At 33.2% G+C, this 12,144-nt stretch overlaps 1 protein-coding gene across 6 annotated transcripts in view; it reads right to left on the minus strand.

Moving 5' to 3' along the window:
• CTNNA3 (catenin alpha 3) overlaps window positions 1–12,144 on the minus strand; it is a 1,674,060-nt gene that overhangs the window by 1,190,431 nt on the left and 471,485 nt on the right. For all 6 annotated transcript variants that reach the window (XM_072756138.1, XM_072756135.1, XM_072756140.1 and 3 more), the window contains exon 7: window positions 7,371–7,574. In XM_072756138.1, the coding sequence (XP_072612239.1) occupies window positions 7,371–7,574 (204 nt within the window). The remainder of the gene's footprint in view (window positions 1–7,370; window positions 7,575–12,144) is intronic.

Consider the following 12,144-nt stretch of genomic DNA (forward strand, 5'->3'; position numbering starts at 1 on the left):
ATTTTCAGAAAAGAGGTAGTGGACTTTTAATGAAGAAAAACCCTTTAACATCTCCTTGTTGTCTTTAGTGAATCTTTGTAATTCCCCAGGAGAGGGGATAAATTAAATCCATGACTTACAAATGAAATAGGCCTCTGAATATCAAAAGCAAGCCCATTTGATTATTTACTCACTCAACAAGCATATAATGAGAACCAACAATGCACTTCCACATAAAACACCAAAAGAAGAAAATAGTGGGCAAGTAAGATGTCTGGAAATGCAAATTGCTCCCATATAGCCAAACCTGATTCATTTACTTTAGCTATTGCTCACTAAACTCTAATACTCCCTATAGTAAAGTACCAAGTATAAAGTATGACGGCCACCCACCTCCAACTCCATTTTCACCAATTATAGAAAGATCACCAATTAAGGGAAAAACAACTGATTTCCCTCTAAAATCTTTCCTTCTTTAGAGAGCCTCCTTGCTCTGCCCCACCCACATGAATTCCTTAATTATGCTGTACATCAGAGAAGTTGGACTAGGTCTAACGAATCCTGAAAGTATAAGAAAAACAGTAGAAATTCCTTAGAAAAATATACTTCTAAGTTTTAAAAAACAAAAATTAAACATCTGATTCTGAATATTCTTTGGAATATATTTTTTAATTAGTAAAAATCTTGTTTTAGAATATATCTATATATCTATATATGCATCCAAATGAAGAGACTGTGATGAGAGAATTATGTTTCTGAATACTCACACTGATTTTTAGAAGAGACCTATACTTTGCAAAATAAGACCTTTTATAGGGGATCCTTGGGTGGCGCAGCAATTTAGCGCCTGCCTTTGGCCCAGGGCGCAATCCTGGAGACCCGGGATCAAATCCCACGTCAGGTTCCCGGTGCATGGTGCCTGCTTCTCCCTCTGACTATGTCTCTGTCTCTGTCTCTGTCTCTCTCTCTCTCTCTCTCTCTGTGTGTGTGTGTGACTATCATAAATAAATTAAAAAATTTAAAAAAGACCTTTTATAACAGTCAATCCATCATATAAATCTAGTAGATACTTGGAGCTCATTTCATTTAATGTCAAAGAAGCTGTTTCACTATTATATGCCATATACAATATGCAATAATTTTATTTTATACTTTCATTCAAAAATACAAGGTAGCTCTTCTAAATGCTAAGTATTGTTCCTGAGGCTTGAAAGAAAATAGTAAATGAAATAGACATGTGATCTGCCTGCATAAAGCTTGAAGTAAGTAAGATTCAAAATAATAGATTCAAAATGTAAGGAGTGATGATTCCACAGAAGCGACTGGAAGGAAGACTGAAATTAGTGTATGTCATGGGCCTCCCAGAGATGCTCACATCCTAATTCCCAGAATCTGTGAGCAGATTACATGACAAAAGGAACTTTACAGATGTAAATAAGGATAAGAGCCGTGAGATGGCATGACTATCCTGGATAATTTGGATGGGCCCTATCTAATCACATGAGTCCTAAAAAGTAGCAAACATTTCGTGGCTGGGGTCAGAGAAAGAGATGTGAGGACAGAAACAGATTCAGAGAAATGTGACATTGGTGGCTGTGAAACTGGAGAAAGACTATAAGGAATGTGGATGGCCTCTAGAAGTTAAGGCAAAGAAGTGGATTTCTCCCTACAGACTCCAGAAAAGAATGCAGCATTGCTAACACTTACTTTTTTATCCCAGTGAGACTTGTCAGACTTTTGACCTACGGAGGTAAAAAGATTATATATATATGGAAAATATCAGGACAAATATACATAATCACTAAAATGCTAAGTGGTTGTCTGTTTTTTCTATTATAGATACATCTGGTTTCATTTCCTACTAATTTCTTACTAATGTCACAAGACATTGAACTTAACTAAACAGAGTTTGAGTCAAAAAAATGATCAAGACTTACTGATCTGTTTAAGAAGTAAAGTCATCTAGACTCAAACGGGTCATGTGGACTGAGTCTGAGAAAACATAAACTATATTAATTTCCCATTGCTGAACCTCTCTACTCAACAAGCTTACAAAATTTGAAGTCTTGAAGTCACATTCACATAAAACATCCACAGGTTACAATGAGTGTTAATCTTGCTTTAAGTTTTCACAGTTATCTTTATTGTGTCTCAATAATTATCAAGCATTTACTCTGTCAACAGCCCAATTACAAAAGCTCCTAACTAATCTGAAAAGCAAACCAGGCCCACCAAATGAGACACAGCATTCCTTTTTTTTCTTTTTCTTTTTTTTTTTTACATTTTTTTATAAATTTATTTTTTATTGGTGTTCAATTTGCCAATATATATAATAACACCCAGTGCTCATCCCATCAAGTGCCCACCTCAGGGCCCGTCACCCCCACCCCTGCCCACCTCCTCTTCCCCCACCCCTAGTTCGTTTCGCAGAGTTAGGAGTCTCTCATGTTCTGTCTCCCTTTCTGATATTTCCCACTCATTTTTCCTCCTTTCCCCTTTATTCCCTTTCACTATTTTTTATATTCCCCAAATGAATGAAACGATATGTTTGTCCTTCTCCGATTGACTTATTTCACTCAGCATAATACCCTCTAGTTCCATCCACATCGAAGCAAATGGTGGGTATTTGTCGTTTCTAATGGCTGAGTAATATTCCATTGTATACATAAACCTCATCTTCTTTATCCATTCATCTTTCGATGGACACCGAGGCTCCTTCTACAGCTTAGCTATTGTGGACATTGCTGCTAGAAACATCGGGGTGCAAGTGTCCCGGCATTTCACTGCATCTGTATCTTTGGGGTAAATCCCCAGCAGTGCAATTGCTGGGTCATAGGGCAGGTCTATTTTTAACTCTTTGAGGAACCTCCACACAGTTTTTCAGAGTGGCTGCACCAGTTCACATTCCCACCAAGAGTGCAGGAGGGTTCCCCTTTCTCCACATCCTCTCCAACATTTGTGATTTCCTGCACAGCATTCTTTAAACTGGAAGTTGAGGACTAAAGTACAACAGCTATCCTAAAATTCTTGAGCAAATTCTGAGAAAGGTTTGAGCTCAGCTAATACCAGCAAAGTACATTCCCTTTCATTAAAGTTGATGAAACAGTTATAAAGAAACATCATTTGTGATATAATCCTAAAATAAAAATAAACTTGGGAATGTATTCTGATAATATATCCCATTGTTCTTCCAGATTGGTTCCTGCTGTTTAATTCCAATATTCATTGTCTAAGTCAAGATACTACTATAAGGCCTAAAACACTGCACTGTTTTATGAAAAGGAGCTAGTACACTGCTTCTGTAGTGTTTTCTCATAATACTACGGATTCACATTTTTCATTATTAATGGATTGTACTTATAATAGAATGTTAATATAATGTGCATATAAATGGATTTCTGATCATGTGAACCACCACTGCATAAATTTAGTTCCTCCTTCTCTGACCTCAACACCAACATTAGGGCAGATCACCAGACATTACCCACACACAATAAGTCTTTCGTTCCCTGAAAAAAAAAATGTCTTCCTCAATAAGTATTTAACATTATATCCTAAGAGAAAGGAATAAATAGATAAACATATATAGTGTTATATATATATATATATATATATATATATATATATATATATTAAGATCACCCAAAGAACAGTTGTCTCTCCTCTGTTCTTTTTCCTTTCCTATATTTCTGTTCTTACTATTAATCCTTCCCATGTTTTCTCTGTGGTTATCATTTAATATAATAAATAAATACAAATTAATTGCTTTAGGCACACTGTTACTTTAATTTAAAAAACTGAGAAGCAAACACTAAATTCAATCTACCTGTATCCACATAATAATTACTGAGCACCAACTACTTGCAAGTCTCTGTGCTATTGGCTGGGGAGATAATTCTCACTATCTTAGAGCTCCTGTCCAGCAAGTAAACAAAGAAATTCCAACAGGGATGAGAGCTAAAAATGGGAAAGTGCCATTAGAGAGAGGTATTTCAGGGGCATTTACTCTTCTTTGCCAGAAGAGGAACAAGGAAACATGAGGGAATGAGGAAGGAAGAAGAAAACAGCCTCCATCAAGCATGAAGGGTAGTAGGACCTATCCAATTAAATAACTGGAAAACATTTAAATTCCTACATTGAGGCTACCCTTAAAAAATATATATGTGAGTTAAGATAATTACCTGAAAATGACTAAAAAAAAGCTACTTACCTCTGATCATAATTATTTGCATATTATAACTGAAGAAGCTTCTTTCCACTTCACTCTTTTAACACAGAACTTACCTTGTTTTAAAACTAACATATCTAACAGAAGGATATTAGTAATATAAATTTTACTTGACAAATGGGCCTTGAAACTGAATATCAGAGTAAACCACTGTCAAGAAAAAGAGAAGTAAAACATAGAAAAATACATATATATATATATTTTCAGTGCCTCATGTAGCACTGAAGTAGATAACTGGAGTTGATATTTAAACATCTCTTTTCTGTTTGACAAAATTACTTTTCAGTAATAATCATTATTCTTTTGATATGTTCTTTAACTTTAAAGCAATGGAAAAATCTTAAAAGGGAAACAAATTTCAAAGTTAGTAAAAAAAATTAAAAAAATAAAAATAAAAAAATAAAAAATAAAAAATAAAATAAATAAAATAAAAAATAAAATAAAATAAAAAATAAATAAAATAAAAAAATAAAAAAATAAAATAAAATAAATTAAAAAAGTAAAAAAAATAAAAATAAATAAATAAATAATAATACAAAAAATAAAATAAATAAATAAAAATAAATAAAAAATAAAAATAAAAAAAATAAAAATAAAAAAAAACAAAGTTAGTACTCAAAGTCAGTAAATTATTACACAAATGAAAAAAATTTTTTACATGTGGACTTCACATGTATAAAATTTGCATTTACTTAACACAAATATTAACCCTGGCAATTCATACTGTTCCACTGTCATAATTTAGAAATTGAAATAAAAATTCTAAATGATCACGTAAAATAAGAGAATTGAAGTGACTCTATTTCTAGTTTTTTGTCTTTACAATCATTGTGTCATCATTGTTTATTTTGAATCTGCTGTTTAAATGCATAAGGAATATAATGGTTATTAAAGTATAATAATAAAATGTGCAATTTGAATCATACATACATATTATTAAAAGTCAATTCTAACCACAGTAATTGTTTAGAACTTAGAAAAAGTTTTGAGGAAAACATTTTTTCACTTAACATTTAGAATTGCTAGAACACAGTGATAGTAAAAAGCAGACCAACTTTCAGTTGGTTTTATTATTGTTTATAAATATCTAGATATAATGCCCTTTCTTAATGATTGCTCCCAGGGTAGAATGTTCCCATCACTTCACCTTTGGTATGAGTATTTTTGACTCAAATAGTTCTTAACCCAAAGTTGAAGAGAGCCATGAAATCACTTAAGTGATATGTATTGATGATGTACAGGACCAGCGTCTGGGGACTGTGACTGCACATAGGGCCCCATACTCAGAAAGAACCCCATGGTTGGCCTTTAATGCTCTCATATCACAGTCTGATGGAGTGATGAGGCATATGTCCTAGACTTACATTTAGTTCTGCCTCCCTCACCCAACAATCTCTGTCACCCTTGGCAAAAGGCAAAGTGGGTCACAGTCATGAAAAGCCACAGATACCTGTGAGGGTCTGCATGTTCCCACAAGTATCCCTAAGCACTAGAGAGACTAACATTAAATAGTAAATAAAAATTACCTTTGTTGGGTCAATCAAGACTGTGAAAAGGGAAAAAGTTTTTTGTCCTGCTTTTGAACAAAAATACTTGCATTTTCATTTTGCATCAAGCTCTACAATTACGTAGCCATCCTTGACTATGTATGTAGGTGACTGTGCATGTATATCTGTTCACTTTTGTATCTAAAGGAATAAAACAACTTTATCTATATCTGATGAAGTGAAATTATCTATAATTTTATAGTTTAGAGATAAAATAGCTTAAATATAATTGTATTTTTATCTATAATATGAGAATAATAATTTTAATAGTTTACAGATCATGAGAGAAGGAAATCCAATACAATATTATCTTTTGAGTTTCTTATAACTGATGACTTCCCTTAAAAAATCTTTAAGAATATATTATATGTTCTCTGGGTTCATATTTGCCTTATATAATTTTCTATTTCTTTTGCTGTGTCATGATTTTCCATAAAAAATAATAAAAAATACTGGAAATAGAAAAAGAATATATCATATGCTAAAAATGGAGATATTCTAGCTTAGAAGCAGGATATGATGTTACTAACACGTTGTTCTTATTAACACAATCTGCTTTACAACTTTGATTTCTTGACAGGCAAACGATTTTTGGTCGGGAGCCAAAGTCATCAAATATTAAGAGTATGGAGATACATCAAATGTGCAGAAGGAGCCTTAAAACTTATTAACTAATTTTAGCACATTTCAATTATTCATATAAATTACTTATCCTGAACAATCCTAAATCTTCAACTTCACACCAAAAGTCATATGCTTTCTAACTAATAATTTTCAAAATGTACCCTTATAATTCTTTAATTATTCCATTTATAAGGCAGATGAACAAAATATTTTATAAATATACATTGTTATATATTAATTACATATATTATAAATCCTTCATTTTGTTTAGCTCTATTATTTAAGGAAGCTTTATGAACAATATATGCCTCCAATGTCTTCAAGGCTTTCTTCTCTATTTTGAAAACAGCAATAAGATTTGAATGTAAGAATTGGCATAGATACTCCATAGATCGATGTAGATATGTACATATGAAATGAATATATCATATATAAAGATGATGAAGTGAAACTAAAAGCACCTTGAAACAAATACTTTTGCATCTCTCTAAATTTAGACAGCATTTTTATTATTCCTATGAGATAGCTAAAACTCCAAAAAAAAAATTGTGACATTATGTCACATGTGAAAAAGGTTAGGAGCTAACATTACAAATTACATGAGCTCCTTACACCTTCACAAATGACCCCTGATCCTTCAGCATTAACCTTATCTAATACTGTCTAAACTCTAATTTTGTTATTCACCAACATAATCCTGCCCTTTTCATCATTTTCCTTTTATCCTTTAAATTGATGTCCAACTCATTTCTTTTCTCTAACATTGACTCCTTTCCTCAACTAATATTTAAATACCGCCTCAAACAAAACAATTACACAGTTGGATCCCATCCCTAGAAACTACTATATCAATGCTGTACTCTGTAAGCAGCACCCAAGCAGAAAGCCAACCCTTGTAACACATGTACTCATTTATAATTTATCACATTTGTACACAGAAAGAACTTCAGCACATATCAGTGTATGGGACTGGTGGAAAGCCAGTTACCTACATTGTTCATGTACTCTGAAAGCAGATCCTGGAGAGCCTGGCGAATGGCATTGCATTCTGCAATAATCCGTTCCCGATGGAAATCTCTCGTGCATGAAGAGTCAGCCAATAGTGCAGCCCCACTGATAATAGCTTCAAGACGCTTCTCTAGTGATGGTCTAATTTCTTCCTCAGTCACTGTGAGCGGATCCAAGACAATTAAATTCTAAAGGAAGAATACATTTTGATAATTAGAACTCCATTGCACTGTTTTTAAGAAAAATAAATATTATTTCTCTTTCACAGTTATAATTCAGAGGTGATAATAAAGAAAATTCCATTTCCATGCATTATTCTAGGTAATAATTATTATTCAAATGAGAGATAAAAATTGTGCAATTATGAGCATCAAGTCTAGTGTCAGACAAACTCATATCCATATCCTGCCTTTCCCACTCACCAATACTGTGAGCTCAATCAAGTAGCATACCCTTTGAACCTTACCTTCATGATCTGTAAAACTGAAATATTATTATCTCATAAAACTGTTGTAAGAATTATTAACTATTATTTACAGTAGTCACCTTAATATAGAACTTTATTGTTTATGTATATTTTCACATATATTATCTCAGGGCAATAAAGATATTGTTAACTACACATTTCAACTGATGATGAGTCAAGCTGAGGCTCTCTTGCCCAAGGTCACTGGGCAAATAAACAGTGATTTCAGAGGAGTTTCTGGGTTGTACAATACCTATTTCAATATTATTTTTATTATGCCTCACTCTAAATCATACACTCTAATTAACCTCAACACTAACATATCAAAGAGAATTCTGAATTTAGTTATTTATTTAATAAGTAAAACTCTATCTTCCATTTGATCTATTATAAATTCCAACTATATCCCACTATTGGATCCTGACATGATATTTTTAATGTTTCCATTTTATGTAAGTTTTCAGGCAACAGAAGTCAACACAATCTATGGCCTATGAAGAAAAGATGGATAATATGAGGCTTAAGGGTTCTTTTATTAAAATATATGAAGAAAAGAAGCCCTTCCAAGATTTAACCACAATGTGGTAATTGGAGAAAGAATTAGTATCAAATTAAAGCTCTCTGAAGAACCTGTAGCATAAAATAAAATCATATAATGATCTTCAAAATGTATGTGCATATGTGAGCATACACATACAAACACAAACACACAGAATGATCAGTGTATAATCTTACATATATGTATACACACATATACAGAGGTGTACATATATTGTGTGTATATGTATATCTTACATTAATCATTGCCCTACATTACATTACGATAAATCTTTGGAAATCAAAAGTAGGATAAAATTTTTAAAACTCCAATTCTAGGCCAAGCTTGGAAGAGAAAATCATTTCAGAAAGACAAAACGTTTCAAAACAATTAGAAAAAAAGAATTAGTACTACGTAATGTTCATATACTATATAAAATACAACTAGAAATAGATCTTTTATATAATTGGTGAAATGTCTTGAGATTATCCAGAATAATTCTTCCTCTCATGATTCTATTTCCTTCCTATTTTTCTCCTGTGTTAATGAGTCTCTCCATTTTTCTCTTTTATATGAACAAAAAATGAAAAAAATAGAAAGGAAATTAATTTTACAAATATCAATTTTAACATTTTCTTTATCCAGTGCATAATCTTCTCAAATAGACAATAACTCTACCATAGACTTGTCCATCCATCAAGGTCTCATTTACATCTAAATCTACCTCCTTATTTCATTTGCGATTTTTACCATGTCTTTCTTTGCCTGACTAATTTAGCACAAATATTCTATTCCAGTATTTCATAACAATTATTAAACCAATTAAAATCTTTTTGAAAAGATCTCTTCAATGTGATATTATCACTAAGAAGAGACACTGAGGACAAAAGAACTGCTTGCTCAAATGCCATTAGAAGATGTGTTAGAAACAGTTAGTATGTCTCCAGCTTATAATGTGTAAAACTGATTAAATTTCAAATGTTTAGGGATCCCTGGGTGGCGCAGCGGTTTGGCGCCTGCCTTTGGCCCAGGGCGCGATCCTGGAGACCTGGGATCGAATCCCACATCGGGCTCCCGGTGCATGGAGCCTGCTTCTCCCTCTGCCTATGTCTCTGCCTCTCTCTCTCTCTCTCTCTCTGTGACTATCATAAATAAAAAAATTAAAAAAAAATTTCAAATGTTTATCTATAAGTATTGCTAGAAGAAATGTAATTTTAGATGTTCTGTCTATGACTTCACATCAGAAAACAACCCTTCTTATAGGATTAAGCTCACTGTAGTTCCTGCTCTATAAGACCATTTCTCAAAACAATCCTACCTTTGGATTTATTACCTGCTTGACCCTTAAGCCAGATTCTTTCATCTCATCTAAACTCAAACTATTGCCTACTCTGACATCTGATACCCACATGCAGTCCTCTTGATTCTGCCTAAAACTACTGTCTTCCTATTTACATTATATAAAAGTTTTCACTCTCCTTGTCATCAAATAAATGAAAAGGTGAGAGTTTTTTATATAACTTGAATGTTCTATAAAATAGAATGGATATGTGATATCTACTGAAGTAAAAAATTATCATTCCGAAACATTAGTAAGATGATGAAATAGGTTCCACACTTCATAGAAACTGATTTAACAATGACCCATGAACTAGAATACCTTTGTAAAAGTCTTATTGTACAGCTGAGAAGTTTCAGAACCCCTGTGGAGCAAAAAACCAAAGAACAAAGCATTGAAGAGGAAAAAAAAAAAAAAAACTACCTTCCCTTTATCTGTGTCAAGATAGCACAGCCTAGAGCCTACAGAGACTGCCTTCACCTACAATTTATTGGGCTAGGAAAAGTGAGAGAAAAGTGAGCCTTCAGCTTCCTCAGCCTTGTGAAAAGGCTGTCCAAAAGGCCTACATCCATCTTTCCATACCTATACATTGAAAGCTTAATAGTCTTGGGATAGGTAAGAGAGAGAAAAAGGCAAGAGGTCAGAACAATCAATGCATGAATTTTAACCACTGGCAGATCCTACTAACTGGAGTATGGCTTCTAATAAGAACCCTGTCCATAACCCAGTAGGACCTCTGCCTATAGATCCTACAACAAGCCAACATGTACTACCAGCATTCCATGTAACCCCTTTCTCCCTGTAGCCAACACCCCAAGCTCTCCTGCAGACATATGAGCTCCCACAGAGCACACTAATATTAGCATCTAGCTGTATCTGCTGGATTAGGAAGAGGTGCATAACCTTGAACACTTCAGGGCAAAGCTCTCAGGAAGATAAATAGAAGAATCTCAGCACCTGCACCTGGCCTTGCTTTGCAGGATCAAGCTAAGACACACAGTCTAAGACCTTACCCCCAGGGGAATAAGGAGGAATAAACCAAGTGCATACATAGAAAGAGTCTGAAAGAACCCACTATCTCTAGCATCTTTGACTGGTGAAGATCTTTCTCTCCTGAAGCCAGTCATGCTTCAAATGAGACAGCATGCAAGGTTTCAAGGAGCATGAAGAATCAAAGAAATATGGTATCACCAAAGGAACAAAATAAAGCTCCAACAGCTGATCCTAAAAAAATGGAGATTTACTAATTGCCTAAAAAATAATTCAAAATAATCATCTTTACAAGTTCACCAAGGTAAGAGAGAGAACAGACAACTCTATGAAGTCAGGAAAATAATACATGAACAAAATGGTAAGTTTAACATAAAGACAGAAATCATAAAAAATAATCTCTGGGGCTGAAGAATACAATCACTGAATTGTATATCTACTAAAGAGGTCAAGAATCGCTTAGAACATGCAAAAGAAAGGATCAATAAACTCAAGAACAAAACTTTTGAAATTACGTAGTCAGAGGAACAAAAAGAAAAAACTAGTAAAAAGAGTAAAGAATAATTACAGGTCCTTGGAACACCACCCCAAAAAATCAATATACATATTATGGGAGTCCCAGAGGAGAAGAGAAATAAAAAGGTTCAGGAATCTTATTTAAAGATATAATGACCAAAAAATTTTTCACAAACTGGGGAGGGAAATAAACACCCAGATCCATGAAATACAAAGAACCCCAAACAGATTAAATATAAAAAGATCTTCATCTAGACATATTACAATCAGATTGTCAAAGTCAAAGACAAAATAGAATTTTGAAAGCAGTAAGAGAAAAGCAACTTCTCTAATACAAGGGAGGCCCCATAAAATTATCATCACATTTCTCAGCAGAAATCTTGATTGTCAGGAGAAAGTGAAATGATATATTCAAAGGATTAAAAGAAAAAGGTGGCAACCAAGAGTACCATAACTGGCAAAGATGTTTTTCAGAAGAAAAGATAAAGACATTCCCAGACAAACAAAACCAAAGTTCATTACCACTAGGCCCACATTATAAAATATGCTAAAGAGTTCAAGTTGAAACAAAGCACACTAATTAGGAACATGAAAACATTTGAAAATGTGAAAGTCACCAGAAAAGATAAATATATAAATTCAGAATACTCTTAACATTGTAATGATGCTGGATAAATCACTTATAACTGTAGCATAGCAGTTTTAAAAAGTATTAAAATAACCAAATCTACAAAAATTTGCTAATGAACACAGCATTAAAAATTTAAATTATAATAGGAATAACAAAAAATGTTAATATAAAATATAAAAATATATTTTGGGGGGATTCTGGGTGGCTTAGTTGGTTGAGTGTCCAAATCTTGATTTCAGCTGAGGTAATGATCTCAGGATCATGAGATTGAGCCCCAC

This window comes from Vulpes vulpes, chromosome 4 (genome assembly GCF_048418805.1).
Source record: "Vulpes vulpes isolate BD-2025 chromosome 4, VulVul3, whole genome shotgun sequence".
Taxonomy (NCBI): Eukaryota; Metazoa; Chordata; class Mammalia; order Carnivora; family Canidae; genus Vulpes; species Vulpes vulpes.